The sequence below is a fragment of the Suricata suricatta genome, chromosome 5 (assembly GCF_006229205.1).
Source record: "Suricata suricatta isolate VVHF042 chromosome 5, meerkat_22Aug2017_6uvM2_HiC, whole genome shotgun sequence".
Taxonomy (NCBI): domain Eukaryota; kingdom Metazoa; phylum Chordata; class Mammalia; order Carnivora; family Herpestidae; genus Suricata; species Suricata suricatta.
In genome coordinates this window covers 5,184,009-5,202,509 of record NC_043704.1, presented here as the reverse complement: position 1 = coordinate 5,202,509, position 18,501 = coordinate 5,184,009, and the positions used below count along the sequence as shown (strand labels likewise).

Sequence of the window (18,501 nt, the reverse complement as noted above, 5' to 3'; positions counted from 1 at the left end):
GACATCGCTTGTCTATAACCTGCCAGACACGGAACATGGCACATTTTCATATTATCAAATAAGAGTTGAAATCTCTGATGTATATGGATATATTTAATGTATGGATTTACGCGCCGGACTGGGCCTCAGACGTTACTGAGAACAGTTAGCGAACTTCAGACGTGAGGCCGTTGGTGTCGAGCAGCCGCGCTGGCCGAGCCGGCACTGCGCTCCGCGCCTGGCTCCACGTGCCTGTTAGAGCACTCTCCCTCTCCTCTCAATCAGTGCTGAGTCGTCTTCGTCGTCGTTTGATGTTTGTTTGTTTTTGAGAGAGAGAGAGAGAGACGGAGTGCAAAGGGGGGAGGGGCAGAGAGAGGGGGAGACGCAGAATCCGAAGCAGGCTCCAGGCTCCGAGCTGTCAGCACAGAGCCTGACACGGGGCTCGAACCCACGAACCGTGAGATCATGACCTGACCTGAGCCAAAGTCGGACGCTTAACTGACTGAGCCACCAGGAGCCCCTCATCCATTTTCTAAGTCATTTTAATTTGCATATAGAAAAGATTGATTTTTATATCCTTTAGTAACGACAGTTTTGTTGAATAGTCTTTATAGTGGTTGTAAGGTTTTCCAAGTGTACAGTCATGTCATCTGCATGAGATGATAATTTGCACGGTGTATAATTGGGCTTTTCTCTCCTAACGTTTATTCATCTAATCTCCCACATCTGATTTCACTACCTAGTGCCTCTAAAACAGTCCCCATGAGCAGCAGGATAGTGGGCATCCTTATCTTACTCCCTGCAGCGGTGTTCATTCATGTTGCACTAGGAAGCAGGAGGTCGGCTTCTAAGTTGAGACATCAGTTTGTTCGTCATATCAGAAAAGCTCTCGTTTAGGGCAGTTAGGGCATTTTAGGTTGGGTCAGCAGCCGTGCAAAGCTCGTCAGGAGTAATGGATGTGGAGACAGGAATTGAGGGAGCACAGAAGCATCATAACCATTCATTTATTTCATCAATAGTTATGAACACGTATTTTTTCCTGGGAACTGTTCTGGTCACTGGGGATGCAGCAGGAGACAAAACGGTCAGGATACTGGAATCAAGAAGCTCACACGTCAGGGGGGAAGTCAGACAGCGGGCATGCTAAATAAGAATGATACCGATTGTATCAGACAGTGATACTCCTCCAGGGACAAATAAAGTGGGAAAGGAAGTAGCCAGTGTTGACAGTGGATAAGAAAAGAGGGAAAGCTTGAATGTCAAGCTACTGTTTTCCATAAAGCAGGACTGGTTAAGAACACAGTTACGTCACAATAACACAGTAATTTGGGGTGGGAAACATCGTTGTAACCTTTGAAAACGAAATCATTCCAGTGAATGAGTTCCAGCTTCACTATAGAATATTTACTTTAAGAACTGGGATTTCTGGTTGTAGTAATAGCCAAGAATGTACTAATTTGTGAGACTGTTGAGTCAGAAGAGCAAATTTCAATACATAATACCACATCCGTTATCTCAGTGCTTCGAGAATAAGATCCAGCACCCACCAGCAGTAGCGGCAGAGTCTTCCTTTTCTTATTTTTTGTTGTTTGCAGGTGAGGAACATGTAACCCCAAAACTTTGATTATTCGTGCCCCGGGAAAGAGGAGCAGGCAGGTCGAGCCACAGTCTTTTGTTCTACCCACATTTTCAAAGGTGCTGCTCTGTTGTGGCTCCTTTAATTTTTTTTTTAATGTTTGTTTATTTTTGGGATCGAGAGAGACAGAGTGAGCAGGGGAGGGGCAGAGAGAGAAGGAGACACAGAATCTGAAGCAGGCTCCAGGCTCTGAGCTAGTTGTCAGCACAGGGACCGACCTGGGGCTTGAACCCACAAAGCACAGGATCATGACCTGAGCCGAAGTCAGGTGCTCAACCAACTGAGCCACCCAGGCACCTCTGTTGTGTCTGCTTCAAATCCCACTTCCTGGTCAGTGCGAAGAGCTGATTCACTTTGACAGAGAAGCAGCCTAGTGTGTGAAGTATACCGCAAACCATATACAAATGAGTAAATTAATACTGATTCAAAACTTTTAACTGATTCCTCGTCTATAAATGTTTACTTGTGAGATCCTGACATTTCCTTTTGTAATGTTATTCTAGGTTTTCTGAAGTATATTCTTTCCTTAAAAAGAGACTAAAAGAGACCAAAACATGTCAAAAAATACTGCCCTGGAAACCTCATAAGTACTACGGTGTGAAGAACCGTCTGCTCAGAACACGCAGTTGTCTTCATACAGCTTAGAAACGTCTGATACAGGATAGCAGGTATGCATTCATTCATTTTGAAACCTTTTAGCATATTTTTTGTCTGCTTTGTTGCAAAAGCAGAATTGAAGACAACTACATACAAAAAATGTAGTTTTCAAATGATTCAAATGTATATCTTGATCCTGAACATTCTTCTAATTCTGTAAAATAAATGAACATGATATACAAATTTATTGTTCTTCTGGGCAGCTGCGCCTTTAGGGAGGGTTCCAGGAGAGCATATCATCAACGGGGTCACATCTCTTCCATTCAAGCCGTGTTGTTGATGGCCGGTTATGTTCCCGAGTCGTAACAGCAAAGACACGTCTACCAGCCCTGTCATGAGAGACACGTGGGCCATTAGCTTCAAGTGCAATAAAACAGGAACATTCTTTTTAATGTTTATTTATTTTTGAGAGAGAGACGGAACAAGCAGGGGAGGGCCAGAGACAGAGGGGGAGACACAGAATCCCAAGCAGGCCCCAGTCTCTGAGCTGTCAGCACAGAGCCCGACGCGGGGCTCAAACCCACAAACTGTGAGATCATAACCTGAGCCGAAGTCGGATGCTTAACCGACTGAGCCACCCAGGTGCCCCAAACAGGAACTTTTATACTGTAAACACTAGTGTTCAAAATAGAAATGTTGCCAAGATCTGAACTATCAAAAATTTAGTATGTTCACTCTATAGTAAGAATTAATAACATAATTACTAACTAATTATTTTTAAATCCTTGAAGGCAGAAGTTTGCTTTCTTCATATCCCCAGTGCCTAGTAGACACTAAATTAATGTTCTTTAACTGAACATTTTCATTCATTAGTCAGTATATTCAGAAGAACATTAGATGGTTGGCCTAAGACCTTGGTTTTTCAATCATGCACCACATATGTGTGGAGCCTACATACATTCTTAATTAACAGTGAAGTAATATTAATTATATCAATACAAAGACATGCAAAAACAGTCTCATCAACTTAAAAGTGTATTTATAGACCTGATGCCAGTCATCAATCCATCCATCTTTAACAGATCAGTGAGAAAACTGATATTTAGCAGACGGAATATTCCAGAGAGCTGCTTGATGTATGCATTCCTGGTACATCTCATTGCTGACTAGTAATTTCCAAAAATTACAGTTACTTTCACATTGTTGATGAAGCCTCTCAAACTCAGTTTCATGAAAAAGAACGGAGTTCCCACAGGTGAACCCAAAGACTTTGGGTCCTACAGATAGAAATTATAGGACAGTTCTGGGATCCCAAGACTTCCAAAATTCTAAAAATGTTTTGTCTTTTTAGTGGGTGTAATTTATGTTAAGCTCAAGTAATTATTTTGGTAACTGAACCATCCTGAAAAAATATGTCTCAGTGTGTTAGTTATCTGTGCCTGTGTAACAAATGACCCAAAACACTTGATGGCTTAAAACAAGAGTGTGGTTGGCCACCACTCCAAGAAACTATTTTGGTGAGATCATGACTTGATTAAAATTAATGGACTAGCGATTGAGAAAATACGGCATGATATCAAAAGTAAACATTCTAGAAAGCATCTGCTCACCTAAATAAGTTGCTTGGCATTAAATCCTATTCTTCCCTGTTCTACAAGATCACTGTGGATTTTGTAACCTCCTGAGGTAGATTCATACAGAAGTTTTCTGTTCTATAAGTCCGTCTCCAATGTCAAATGAACACTTGCTGGATGGAAAAACAACAACACACTAATTGTTCCCTGGGTCAGGAAGCTGGGCATAGCTGGGCACCTCGGCTCAGGGGTGTCTTCAGGCTGTAGTCACCCCCTGACTCACCTCGGGGGAAGTTCCAGGCTTCCACACTCACTGCAGTGGCTGGTGGTAGGATTCGGTTTTTCACAGCCTGTTCAACTGAGCGCCCCGTCCTCACGGGCTGTTGGCCTGAGGCCTTGGTTTCTTGTCGTGTGTACTTCTGCACGGGCCTGTGCACAACACAGCAGTTGGCTTCCATCAGTGTGAGCAAGTGAGGGAAAAAGAGAAGGTCATGAAGACGGAAATCAAAACCTTTTAGTTACCTCATCTTGAAAGTGAATCTGACTCCCCCTCTAGGGGCGGGGGCCACACAGGAAGTGGGAGTCTGTGGGGACCTTCTTACAGGCTGTCGTTCATACGGGGCACACTCCCAAGGCAGCTCGGAAAGGCCTGTGAGGACTTCCTCCCTCATCGCAGGAGGCCCTGGCATGCCCCGGGGCCCTCTAGGGAAGGGAAATGATGACGCAGAGTCACCTGGTGGTCCCCCGGCTGGCTGAAGGTCCACAGTTAGGTGACGGCTGCCCGTCGGTAGACAGCGGTAAGGGCTGCCGCTGCCCCTCGGTAGCCAGCAGAGGCGCCTCTAGTCTTCCAGATAGCGCCGGACCGCCCTTCCTAAAGCCAGTGTAGTGCAGATGGAATCTACGGGGCTCACGGTGGTTCTCAGAGAAAGGTTCAGGAGTAGAGCTGGTTTGGGAAATGAAAGCGTCGCTTCTGCGTTCCGGCTCACAGCGCCGCTCGCCCCTGCGGCAGGTGCAGGTGCGCCGCCCGCGCCTGGAGGCGGAGAGGGCTCCCTGGCCGACGTTCCCTGGCCGGTCGGCAGGAGCCCCAGATGGCCTTCCTCATTTCCTAACCTTCTCTGCGTCTCTCTTTTATCTGTTCCCTGTCTCTCTTGATGACCTCTCTCTGCCCGCACTTTTCCCTCAAGATCTGCCTTACTTCCTGAGATAAGTAATGAAGGAAGGGAAGCTCCTCGGTCTGACGAAGGAGGAGCTTACCGCTAACATGGCACTTAATGGTGACCGACTGCACGCCTTCCTCCCCAGATCCAAGGCAAGACCGGGCCGCCAGCTCTTAACCAACCCTTCCGTTCAGTGCTGTACTGTAGAGATTCTAGCCAACCAGTCAGGCAAGAAAAAGAAATGAAAGGGTCCGTATTAGAAAAGGAGAATTCAACCCTCTTTATTTATAGATGGCATCATTCATCATTTCATCTGATGAAATCTACAAAACAGCTACCAGAACCAATGACCAAGGTTACAGGGTATGACATCAACACGCGAATATCAATTGTATTTCTATGTACTGGCGGCAGACAATTGGAAATTGAAATTAAAAGATAATCCCACTTAACAATACCTGTATGATAGCAGTTATAATCAAAATATGAACTACTTAGGGATAAATCAGGAAAGAAAGAAGTAAGAGATGTGTGCACTACAAACTCCAGGAGATGGCCTAACAAACCAGAGGTGCTTTTGGCCGGGTGTCCCTTCTCCAGAAATTTATCTGTACACTCACAGTCCCAGTGACAATCCCATTAGGCTTTTTTGAGGGAATTGACAAGCTGATTCTAACATCCCCATAGAAACTCAGAGGACCTAAATAAAATAGCCAAATAACTTGGAAAAGAAAGAACAGAGTCAGAGAACTAACACTAACTTGCATTTCAAGATTAATAACAGGGTCGCCTGGGTGACCCAGTCAGTTAAGTGTTGCACTTCAGCCCAAGTCATGATCTCAGGATTCATAACCTCACGCCCTGCATCAGGCTCTGTGCTGACAGCTCAGAGCCTGGAGCCTGCTTCGGATTCTGCGTCTCCCTCTCTCTCTGCCCCTCCCCACTTGTACTCTGTACCTCTCTCAAAAATAAATACACATTTAAAAAATAGTTTTTAAAAAGATTAATTATAAAGCTACCATAACAAGAAAAGTGTGTGAAGTGTTGGTGTAAAGATAGAGAAGTAGGTGAGCAGAGCCGAAGAGAAGGCACAGAAATAGACTCCCATGCGGGCGTCTCGGTTATGAAGGTGCAAAGGCAATTCTCTGCAAAAAGTGTTGGTCTTTTCAAAACACAGCGCTGAAAAAGTGATGTCCTTACTAAAAAAAACCACTTTGATCAGTTTCTCACCCCTGGTAATTACAATGGATCAAAGTAAAACAAAACTATAAAATTTCTGGGAGAAAATCTTTGTGGCCCTAGGCTACGTAAAACTTTCTTAGATGTAACGCCAGAAGGATCACTAAAGAAAAAACTGGTAATGGGGCCTCATCACAATTAAAAACATCCACAGACACTTTTCGGGGAATGAAAACACACGCCATAGGCTGGGAGGGAACATTAACAAACACAGACTATGTCCAGTGTATAAAAGAGCTCTGAAAATGCAGCCGTAAGAAAACCGACAACCCAATTCAAAAGTGAAGACATCACCGCCCCCGCCCCCACCCCCGAAAAGAAGACACAAGGATGACAGACAAGCACAGAAAGGCTGTTGGATAGTATCCGTCACTTGGAAAATGCAAACTGAAGCCCTCTGCGGTATCCCTAACCAGACCTATCATGGTTTTATTTCATTTACTATTTTTTTTTTCTAGATAAAACTAGAAAGAGTAACATATCAAGTGTCAGCAGGGATGTGGAGCAGTGGCAGCTCGTGCACCGCTGGCAGGAACACCAAGTGACATGGCCACCGTGGGGAACAGTTTGGCAGCTTCTTAATAAGTTAAATATGCACTGGCCATCTGATCCGGCCCCCCCTAGATATTTGCCCCAAAGAAAAGAAATCCTATGTCCATATGGACCCAGGTACGAAGGCCCATAGCTGTTTTATTTGTAATGGCCCAACAGTGAAGATCAGCCCATCAGCTGGTAAACAGACTGTGGCGTGGTCACCCCACTGGATGCCACCAGAAGTTAAAAAAAAAAAAAAAAGAATGAACCGTCGATACACACAGTAACCTGGATGAATCGCAAAATCACGCTGAGTGAAGGATCCAAGCCAAATAAAAGTGCTTACAGTATGACTCCATTTATAGACAGCTGTAGAAGACGCAAGCCTAGAGTGACAAAATACCCCCGTGGCCAGGTGTGGGGAGAGTGGGGGGCAGGGAGGGAGAGGAGAGAGGAATGCCACGGGTCCAGGGAAACCTTCAGAGGTAGGCTCTACTGATCACCGTGACGGTCCCATGAGTATACACATGTCTGGCATTATCAAATTGTACACATTGTCATATGTCATTTGCATACTGTGTTTCTATGTACTCAATAAAAGAGAGTTTAAAAAATTACATCTTGGGGCTCCTGGGTGGCTCAGTCGGTTAAGTGTCTGACTTTGGCTCAGGTCATGATCTCACAGTTTGTGGGTTTGAGCCCTGCATGGGGTTCTGTGCTGACAGCTCAGAGCCTGGAGCCTGCTTCATGTTCTGTGTCTCCCTCTCTCTCTGACCCTCCCCTGCTCATGCTGTCTCTCTCAAAAATAAATAAAACATTAAAAAATTTTTTAAATATTAAAAAAAAAGAGTAGGTAACTGTGCCTCATACCACATTCTACAGAAATTTATTGAAAACAAGCTGACAGTGCATTCACTAGAAAATTGGTGACAATAAACGATTTTCTACTCACCCACCCCCCCACACAAAAATATTTTCTATATAGTAAGACTCCATTTTGGCCCATCCTGGGCAAACGATACCTATTGCATTAGGTGAATTATTGAGCAGGAAAGATTATGAACAGTTTTGCTAATACAGCATCTTCTCACTGGGATACTTTTAATTGTATGTAATTTTTTTAAGAGCAAAGGCTTTTTTTTTTTGAGAGACAGTGCGAGGGTCAGAGAGAGGGAGACACAGAAGAAGTAGAGGGTATTAAATGTAAAAAATAACCCCTGTAAAGACCCTGGGAGATGGGTTCTTTGGGTTTTTTTTTTAATCTTTTAATGTTTTTATTTATTTTTGAGAGAGACACAGAGTTTGAGCAGGGGAGGGGCAGAGAGAGAGGGAGACACAGAATCTGAAGCAGGCTCCAGGTTCTGAGCTATCAGCATAGAGCCTGATGTGGGGCTCAAACCCACAAACTGTGAAATTGTGACTTGCACCAAAGTCGGATGCTTAACAGACTGAGCTACCCAGGCGCCCCTCGTTCCTTTGTTTTGAACTGCTGTAGAGTATGTTATTGTGGTCTGTCCCTTCCTGCAGCGTCATAGAGGATTCCAGAGCCTCCTTGTATCTGATTTCACATTCCTTTTCTTTTTTTAATGTTTTTTATTTATTTTTGAGAGACAGAGACAGCACTAGCAGGGGAGGGTCAGAGAGAGAGGGAGATACAGATTCTGAAGCAAACTCCAGGCTCTGAGCTAGCTGTCAGCACAGAGCCCGTCATGGGTCTTGAACCCACAAACCGTGAGATCATGACCTGGGCTGAAGCCGGATGCTTAACCAACTGAGCCACCCAGGCGCCCCTCTGATTTCACATTCTGTCCATTTTCAATTCTCACTTCAGACAACTAAAGTCTGATCAGTGGTATCAAAAGTTTGTGTACAGGGGCACCTGGCTGGCTCCATCAGTAGAGCATGCGATGTGAGTTTGAGCCCAAGTAGGGTATAGAGGTTACTTTAAAAAAAAAAAAAAAGAACAAAACAAAAAAACAACTTTGTATACATTGGAATCTAGTCTTTCTAAACCATGGATAAGGACACGTGAAAAGCTATGTGTAGTCACTGTCCTGAGCTATCTCGGAGCTGGACTCCAAGAGAACTAGTTTTCCTGTGAAACTTTTGTATTCTTAAGAAATGTGCATTTAACTGCAGGCCACCATGTCTCCCAGGGTCCTTAGAGCAAATGAGAATCTGGATGGAGGATTCCAGACCTCGTGGGGCGTGTGTAGGAGAATCTGTGTGAGAGACATTGTCATCGAGCCGTGGTCACATAGATTATTCGGCTCAGTCAAGTTCAATGCTGCTGCCTAAGCTCTATACCAAGAATTTAAAATAGGGGCACCTGGGTGGCTTAGTCGGTTAAGTGTCTGACCTCACTTCAGGTCATCATCTGACTGTTCTTAAGTTCGAGTCCCACATCGGGCTCTGTGCTCACAGCTCAGAGCCTGGCGCCTGCTTCAGATTCTGTGTCTTCCTCTCTCTTTGCCTCTCCCCCACTCACACTCTGTGTCTCTCTCAAAAATAAATAAACGTTTAAAAAACTAATAAAGTGGAAGTAAACTACAGTAACTTTTTTTGCACTCAATGTCAAGCAGGTGCTGGGAAGTGCCGGGGAGGGTTCTAGATGAATGGAACCCTGTGGCAATGTGTAAACATTGCTTTAGGGAGTAATTCACAGTACCAAAACATTCCTGATCTACACATGAAGACTTGTTATGCTAATTGTGCTTAATTTGAAATAAAAGTGACTGTGTCTAATTAAGTTAGTTTTGCAGTCCTGGCCTTTGATTACAAGGACTTTGGGCTATCTTTTGTCCCTGAAGAGAAATTAGGATCACATCATCAAATTTCATTTCATTTTTAGTTTTTAAACATATTTCTCAGAAGTCCACTTTACTCTTATTTAATTCCCACATAAGGTTTTGGTTTTTCACATTAGACGGTTAACTTTATAATAATTAGACAAACTTGGTTTTGATTTTTCCAAATCCATTATTTAAAAAGTTTGGTCTTTGTGCAGTTGCAAAAATATGATCAGTTCTTTATGAAACAAATGTAAATTTTCCACTGAGTGGACAGTCTTCAAAAAGGTTCCAACACTGGATGATTTTTCCATGCACATCAGCACGTCTTTTTCTGAATTGTTTGTCATCACGTAGCTGTAATTGGGGAGGTCCTATTCATGTTATAATAGTCCAAATGAAGCACAGAAAGAAAAGCAGATTTCTTAAAATATAAGAAGCCTGTACTTATGGATCAAGTTTATATCCCTGGGATCCAGTATTACTCTTAATTTTAGAATAAGTATTGACTCTAGAAAACTAGTAGATTAATTCATTATATTCTGTGCTGTATGTTTCATCTCAAAAGTGTGATTTCCTGACTAATAAATAAAAGCATTTGCATCGCCACAAATGTGTGAATTCCCTCAGTATTGCATCCATGCCAGCCAGCCAAGCTTACCAAGTACTGTCGTTTTCTTCAAGGCAAAAACCTCTCAACGTTCTTGGAGAATGAGGTTGTAATTCACTAGCTCACAAAATGCTGTCATTGCTGTCCCCCGATGTGAACTTTATCCCGTATTACCTGTGAATAGAGCCTCACCAAAAATGTCTCAGGGGTCTTAGGTGTCAGAAGAAAAACCAAAGAAACCCAGCTAAGGTTCTTCCAGAAAATGCTTCCACAAGATGCACTGTTTCCCATTCCTAATGATCCATTTACAGTTAAATATAAGAAAGCATCGGTTCGTTTTCATGTCAATCGCTATAAATCTAAAAACACTTTTCTCCTATCAGGTTTTGCTATGCCTCTGACGGGGCCAGCAGAAACAAGTGTGGATGAGCACCTGCCCAGCGCGGCCTTAAGGCCCCGTAGGAGGTCTGCTGAGTGCGCAGGTGACAGCTCGAGAGGCAGCCCCAGCCACGCCTCTGATAGCGTGGATTATAGCAGGTCTCAGTGCTCCTGCAGAAGCTTAAGTCCGCGCTGTGATTACTCAGAAGACTTTCTCTCTGACTGTTCTGAAACAGCTCCTCATAGAAATTTAGAGAAGCCTATGATAAAAGAGAAAAAGGACAAGAAGAAAGAGTATAATGTCTCTCAGGTGTCCCAACCTCAAGGTAAGAAGCAAAATTTCCCAAGCAAGACCACATTTCTGTTCCCAGTGACATTATTATTTAAGGTACTAGTATTTGAAGTAGTCCCTGTTCAGTTTTATTGCCGCCCACATGTTAAATGGGTGTTCATCAAGGACCTTTTATGGAAGGAACCAGAGAAAAGTGGGAATGATTACAAGGGGCAGGAAGTCAGTTGAAAACGCAAAGCCCCGCCCTCCCTTACCACCCACCCCGCCAGAGCTGCCCAGTGAGGTTCGTTCTGTTTCTAGTTAACAGGTGTCCTCGTTACAGAGGACCACAGTCCTTGGATTTCGCTGGCTTCCTGCCTTCCGTCTCCACTGAAGAACCGAGATTTGAGTTGCCAGTGAGCTGTAAATACCTGTCTCAGCCCCCCAGGAGGATGGTCTCCAAGTCCGGTGAGGCAAAGATCAGCTTTTGAAACAGAGGTGGTTCAACAGGCTGTTCCCAATGCCATTCCCTGTGGCCTGTGAGAGAGCCAACACCATCAATGCCGAACCGTCCCAACAGGCAGTAGCCTTGTGATGGCCTCGATCCCGCTCCCCGCCTCCCTGCCCAGACTGTGATCTCCTCCTCCCATTGTAGGCAATCCTGGGCTTATAAATATTCCTAATAAGGAAATACCTGAAACTTTTTTCCACTGTGGGCATCGGAACTGCCATCAGTTAAAGAGCTGGAAGACACTGAAGTACTGGCTATGTGGGCAGCACGTCTGCTGGCAGGTGTGCCCCGCACCTCCCGCCCCGAGCCTGCTGGGACCAGGTGTGGCCCGGGCTCCCTCTGCTACTTCAGTGTCATCTAGAACCTTCAGGTCCCCTTCTTCCCAGCTATGGGGTAGGGATTCTTAATCTTAGATTCATGTCTCTGGACCACATAAAAACCTTTCCTTTTTTTTTTTTTTTTTTGGTGTCTATTTGCATTTGTGAGCTTTTCTAGGGAGAAGGACCCAGGAGCTTCCACCAGATTCTAAAAAGGCTAAAAGCTCCTTTTCTAGAGAGGCCAAGGGTAGAAGATGAAAAGCTTAGTTCCTTCTCTCACATGGGACTCTGTCAAGAGAATCTGTTTGTGGCATTTGGAAGAGATGATCACAACAGAACCTACGTCATGGTTAGGCTCCACGGTTATGATCCCTTACCCACATTTGTAATTTACAAAACTCCGAAAATCAAACCATTTTGGCACCTAACCTGATTCGGCAACAAAAACTGGATTTGAATTAACATGAAACTGATCTTTAGTTCACTTAGTGTGAACAGCCACATATTTCACAAAAATGTTCTCTGATTGAAGTGTGCTGTCCCCAGCCCTACTGGGAATTCATGGGAAATGCCATATATGCACCAAAATAATAATAAAATAATAATAATAATAATTCAGAAACAGTCTGGCCCCAAGGTTTTATGACAGGGCTCATGGATCTATACACTACATTTTGTATTGATTCTACACTTTTGTGGGTCTGTATGAAAGGCTGTTAGCATTTATAAAACAATTTCTACACGAACTGAGTTCTAAGTGCCTGACAATTTAACTTTTAAAAATTGTTTCCTCATTTCTTTATTCCACAAATACTTATTGAGTCCTTTATGCAAACAACCTGGTTGTAAATTGGGAGCAGCCAAAATTATTTTACTCACTTCATTAAGAGTAGTTTAGTCATTGGGCTAAATCTGCCTCACTATATGAAATGAGACAGAAATGATAAATTTGGTCATTCTTACTGTGGGGGGGTTAGTATAATGAGATGCAAACTCATTAAGGACTAAGCCCAATTTCAGTTTTCCATGACCTTGATTAGTATACAAGTGTGCATAATGTATATAGAATGGATTTATTCTGTGTCACTCAGATATGAGTGGTGGATTTATCTCCTGAAGCCAGGAAGTCTGGCTCACCCTCCCCCAAGCGCCCACCCAGGGAAGGCAAAAAGTTCAGTCTCAGGCGTGTGTGTGGGAAGGAGAGAGTTGGGCAAGGGCTTCTGGTCCTTCATTTCCAAGAAAAGCGTTCCTTGTCCAGTCGATCACAGGGGGTCACTAACAGGCTGACACCTGTCTTCAAAGTACGCATGCCTATGTGTCCATCTCAACCTGGGGCCTCGGCAGGCGCGCCCGTGGCCATGGGGATTAGTCCCCAGGCGCCCATCCGTGCTGACTCCACCCTTCCATCAGGTGAGCGCAGCATCCCACAGAGATAGGCCTCCAGGGCCCGCAGAACCTGCCAGCCCTCATGCTTCTCGTCTCGGGGATTCCCCTCTCCTCTGAGGACACGCCACCCAAGAGGAGGGAGACACTGCAAGTTGGGAGTCAGGTGTCGGTCGTGCTGGACGTGGAGTAGAACGTGACAGCCCCCACCACTTCCCTGTTGTAGCCCGGCCCGGCCCGCCTGCTCTGGGGCTCTCCCAGCCAGTGCCTGGCGGCGGAGGTCCACCTCTGCTCTGCAGTTCTCAGTGCTCCAAAACCTATTCCAAACTACTCAAACCACAGCCTCCACTAAATCGTCCCCAGGGGGAAAATAAAGACGTGTGCGGGCACAGGTGTAAAGACGGTCCATCGATTACTAACATGGTGACAGATGCTGTCACTGTTGCCACATCTACGTGTTCTGTCACAGTCACGACTGAGCCGCCTGGTCCCCAGGAGGCGCCTTCCACTTCTGTGGGCTCGTGATTTCCGTCACAGGCACAATCGCCTTTTCCACCACCTACACCGAACTTTCTAATCCATGTCTCGGGTGATGTGTCCACACGTGGACAATAGCCAAGGTTAGGACTCCAGTGACATTGGCCACTAGGTGCTTTCTCTGTCCAGGATGAGGACCGTATTTTCTCTAGACCCTGGAATCTAGGCTCAGTCTCTCTCAGAATACAGATACACTAGAGGCACCTGGGTGGCTCAGTTGATTCAGAATCTAGGTCTTGATTTCAGCTCAGGTCATCATCTCATGGTTCATGGGATCGAGCCCTGAGTCAGGATCCATGGGAGGACGGTGGAGTCTGCTTGCGATTCTCTCTCCCTTCTCTCTGCCCCTCCCGTGCTCATGCATTCTCTCTCTCCCTCTCTCTCTCTCTCTCTCTCTCTCTTTCTCTCTCAATATAAACCAATAAACTTAAAAAAGAATATAGATATACTAATATTGCACACGCACATACACAGTATGCACATAGACATGGACATGTCATACAAATGGGCAGTAGCATAGGCACACGGACCTGGGTTCTGTCTCCCCACTTACCAGCTGCGTGCCCACTGAGGAGGGATGTCACGAAGCATCAGTTTATCTTTTTTTTTAATGTTTGTTTATTTTTGAAGGAAAGAGACACAACATGAAAAGAGGAGGGGCAGAGAGAGAGGAGACACAGAATGCAAAACAGGCTCCAGGGTCTGAGCTGTCAGCGCAGGGCCAGACATGGGGCTCGAACTCACTAACTGTGAGACCATGACCAGAACTGAAGTCGGTCACTTAACCGACTGAGCCACTAAGGCACCCCCAGTTTGTTAATCTTTAAAATGGGATAATGATGCAGCGATGTTACACAGACATTTGACATAGTTCAGTTATATAAGCTTGGTGTGATGTTGTTTAGATACATTTTGTTCAAAATAGACTTCTGAATACAAGCCTACTAACTACTTCCTTTTGAGCCCAAAGTAGCAGGAAAACTTGGCTATGATGGATTTACCAAGAGACAGAATATCGGTACACATAGTCTAAGAAGTTCAATGGCTTTCTGAGGCTCTTTTTGAATATAGGAGATCTTTATATGTAACGTTGGAGTCTAACGTTACACTCGAGTTGCCTCATAACATATTATTGGAAGGATTATATCAGATGATCTACATAAAGCATTTAGTTCAATGCTTAACATGCAGTAAGCCCTTAGTAAATGTTATTATTATGGCTTTTAGTATGCTTTAATAACAGAAATAAGTACAGGTTTTACAGACAAAGAAAGCCTGGTTTTCCATCCATTCTGTGTCACTTTGTGGTTATATGACCTTGGACAAATGGCTTTATAACCTTCGGCTGTAAAGAAGCTGACGCCGGACCTTAAAGGCGGTCTCTGCATACGCAGTCCCTACCCTGAAGCACGGCTGCCTTCACATGTTCTTCGCCTTACACGTGTGTGGGGTGCGGGTGCGGGTGCCACGCGTGCACGTCTCATACCTGGTGACAGCCGGGGTTATCTGTTACGCAGGCCACAAGGGACTCCCCATCGAAAAAAGGCACAACTGGAAGGCACCACCTCTACGCTCTCAGAACACCGTGACCGCCCAGAGGAGAGACGCCGCCACTCACCGCGTCCTCTCCGCACGGCTGCACAAGATTAAAGAGCTAAAAAACGAACTCTGCGACACACGTCGTCATTTGGAAGCCACGGTCATGGAAAATCAATTTCTGAAACATCTTCAGATTAGACACTTGAAAGCTATAGGAAAATACGAGCATTCACAACATAATCTACCTCAAATTATGGTAAAACACCAGAATGAAGTCAAAAATCTAAGACAGCTACTTAGGAAATCCCAGGAGAAGGAAAGAAGCGCATCGCGGAAACTTCGAGAAGCCGACAGTGAGCTGCTTAAGACTAAAGATTCCTTGCAGGCATTGCAGAGACTTTCTGAAGACAAAAACCTTGCAGAGAGGGAAGAACTCACTCAAAGACTGTCTGTTCTCACAACAAAAATGGAGGCAAATGACGAAAAAATACAGGTCCGTATTTCAGAGGCCTAGAAATTGTAATGTTCCAAGATTGATACGGAGAGGGGCCCACGCATCCCACTTGGCCCTGTGTAGTGAAGCATGTCCAGCTGCTTTGCTGTCAGTGGGGGGCAGGGGGCAGGGGGCGGGACAAGGCGAGAGGTCCCTTCTCTAAGTGTTCATGCGCTGGGAAGGCGTTGGGTTGGCCTGTGTGAAACCTCTGAGAAGCCAGTCTTCTCCTTGAGTCTGTTTGTTAAAGGCCCACTTCCCTAAAAGCCTGCCGCCCTGTCTCTCTCCAGCCCCTCTCCCTGTATCCCCCCACCCTCCCCACTCCCACCCCCTCAACTGTCCAGCCCCCACCACACAGACATCTCTAACCTGCTGGAAACGGAGGTGTTTCCCAGAGAACGCTCCTGAACAGAGATGGGGAAAAGGAGTTAACATCCTCTAGTGAATTTGTTGATTTTCCAGCATGGCACGTGGTTGTCAAAGGCTTGGGGGCTGCTCTATGAGGGATGATTTAGGAGAAAATCCTGGTTAGATAGAATTCTGCCTATTTTGTGTCCTTTCTTGGTTTCTATGGACATAAACATGAATAAAATTAGTTTAGTGTTTAATTCCTTATTATATAAATGAGGTGACAGGTGAGTATTCTTTATGAACTTTAATAAGAAAATATCAAGTTCATTTTACCCACTTTCTTATTTACTTCTTTGGTAAAAATCCTCTATTTTCAAAGACAAGTTCTTCATATGAAGTGGATACGTGAGCTACAGAAGATGACAAGCAGCTGCGTTGTCAGTCACATAAGTAATGTAGAAAGGTTCGAATCTCTGGCCTCCCGCCTGAATAGTGGGCCCCTCGTAACGCAGGCCTGTCGAGTAAATGCAGTTGTATCTCACTACGTGTTTTTTACGTATACATGTGAATTCGTTCATGTTTTGTATCAGTAACCAAAACCCAAAAAGAATTCAAGAACCCTCTTCTCAGAAGCACTTGGTTGTGTCAGAAATTTGGTTGGTTATAGGCCATTTCGTGGGGGAAAAAATGTTGATGAGCCAAAACAGGTCGGTGTTTTTCTTTAGTGTTAATACTTTGGGGACTGGGATTTTTACTGATTATTTCATCCTTTCAGGTTACCGTGTTGCCAATTTTTCTTTAGTGAGAAAGTATTAACATTTTAATGGGGGGGAACAACGGAAGGAAGGAAGGAAGGAAGGGAGGGAGGCAGGGAGGAGGACGGAGGAAGGTAGAAAGAAAGAAAAGGCCTGGCCAAGCCTCTGTCAAAGCCCAGACCAAAGAGTTTTTGCAATTACCGCGCACCAGTGAGCCCGAGGGACCAACGGCCCTGGCGCGGGCCCACTCTCCAGGTCTGAAAACCCCTTTCTCCCTGGGGGCGGGCGGCGGCAACCGCTGCGGCAGCTTCCGGAATCGGACGTGCGCGACTCGAGCATGCGCGGCCGCCCTGCTGCTGGAGCGCCCCCCGGCGGGCAAGGCTTGTTTGACAGCTTCGCCCCGCACCTGCCGAGTTCGCAGGTCTGCCCGGCCCCCTGGGTTGCGTTTTAAAGCGTGGCGTTGATGATATTTATTAATTTTCAGGAAATGTGCAAAGGTTATTTTTTAAATCAAATTCAGGAGTGTAAATACCATAGGGTTCAAAACATATTTATTCTCTAGAGTTGGGAGGTGGGGGGTTTCGGCTTTTGTGTGGGTGTGTGTGGACAGGTTCAGCTCTAGCGTGTCCCCTGCCCCGGCCGGGCACTGAAATTGTGTTAAATTCTCATAAATGCAATTAGTTCCATTACAGTTGAATTTTTTACGACACGGGTTACAGAATAGTTGAAATATGTACTGTTTTCAGAGCTTGGAAAAACAGCTGAGGCTGAACAGCAGAGTCTTTAGTCGGCGGTTGGCCATTGAGAACAGGAAATTGTTAACAGCCCAGGCAGCTACAAAGACTCTGCAAGTGGAAATAAAACACCTTCACCAAAAACTTAAGGTAAATTGTAACAAAATAATTCCGCTTCCCCACATAGCAGCGCTGTTCTTTAAATTATTTAACTTGGGGAATCTGTTTCTCAAATTAACTTTTTCCCTACAACCGACCGACTGTAGGAACAGATAGAGGATCTGAAATTACCAGAGTGAGTTCACAGCCTGGTGAGCATGTGTCCTCACTAAAAAAAGTAAAGCTCTCCATTGTTCGTTCACAAAGCCTCCTGCTTCCCTCCCCTTTTCATCACACGAAATAATACTATTGTATTTCGTGACCCTGTTGAAGGAAGTCAAACTAAGTTTTCAAACTTAAAAATTAACTTACATCATTAAAATGTTTAGAGCCGATTTAGTGGTCCACAAATTCACTTTAAAGACTATTTGAATTCGGGTGCCTTGGGTGGCTCAGTTGGTTAAGTGCCCAACTCTTGATTTTTGGCTCAGGTCATGATCTCATAGTTGTGAGATCAAGCCCTGCGTCAGGCTCCACATTCAGCATGGGATTCTCTCTCTCTCTCCTCCTGTCTCTGCCCCTACCCTGCTCACATTCTCTATCTCAAAATAAATAAAAAGAAACATTAAAGTAATAAATAAAATAAAAGTCTACTTGGAAATGCTTGCAAACCTGTGTTTTAAAAAAATTTTTTTTAATGTTTACTTTTTGAGAGAGACAGAGACAGAGCACGAGCAGGGAAGGGACAGAGAGAGAGGGAGACACAGAATCTGAAGCAGGCTCCAGGCTCTGAGCTGTCAGCACAGAGTCCGACTCAGGGCTTGAACCCACAGACCCCGAAATCATGACCTGAGCAGAAGTTGGAGACTCAACTGACCACCGCAAGCGCCCCAAGACTGTCTTTTGAAGTGTGCTTTAAAGGTAAGAATTAGGGGTGCCTGGGTGGCTCAGTTGGCTAAGCGTCCAACTTCAGCTCAGGTCATGATCTCATGGTTCGTGGGTTCGAACCCCACATTGGGCT

At 45.0% G+C, this 18,501-nt stretch overlaps 1 protein-coding gene and 1 long non-coding RNA gene across 6 annotated transcripts in view; one reads left to right on the top strand and one right to left on the bottom strand.

Annotated features, from left to right (window-relative positions):
* LCA5L (lebercilin LCA5 like) overlaps window positions 1-18,501 on the top strand; it is a 39,650-nt gene that overhangs the window by 3,479 nt on the left and 17,670 nt on the right. For all 3 annotated transcript variants that reach the window (XM_029938921.1, XM_029938922.1, XM_029938920.1), the window contains exons 2-6: window positions 2,119-2,283; window positions 10,499-10,819; window positions 11,086-11,232; window positions 15,030-15,544; window positions 17,394-17,531. In XM_029938921.1, the coding sequence (XP_029794781.1) occupies window positions 10,507-10,819; window positions 11,086-11,232; window positions 15,030-15,544; window positions 17,394-17,531 (1,113 nt within the window). In that variant the 5' untranslated portion in view covers window positions 2,119-2,283; window positions 10,499-10,506. The remainder of the gene's footprint in view (window positions 1-2,118; window positions 2,284-10,498; window positions 10,820-11,085; window positions 11,233-15,029; window positions 15,545-17,393; window positions 17,532-18,501) is intronic.
* Window positions 2,415-16,926, bottom strand: LOC115291455. 3 transcript variants are annotated; one of them, XR_003908455.1, is made up of 4 exons: window positions 16,849-16,926; window positions 15,911-16,038; window positions 4,070-4,237; window positions 2,415-2,601 (listed from the first exon to the last, which is right to left on the bottom strand). It is a non-coding gene; the product is annotated as an uncharacterized LOC115291455 (long non-coding RNA). The 3 variants fall into 3 exon arrangements; XR_003908454.1 differs by having other exon boundaries at window positions 4,070-4,215; XR_003908456.1 differs by lacking the exons at window positions 15,911-16,038; window positions 16,849-16,926 and adding an exon at window positions 4,520-4,720.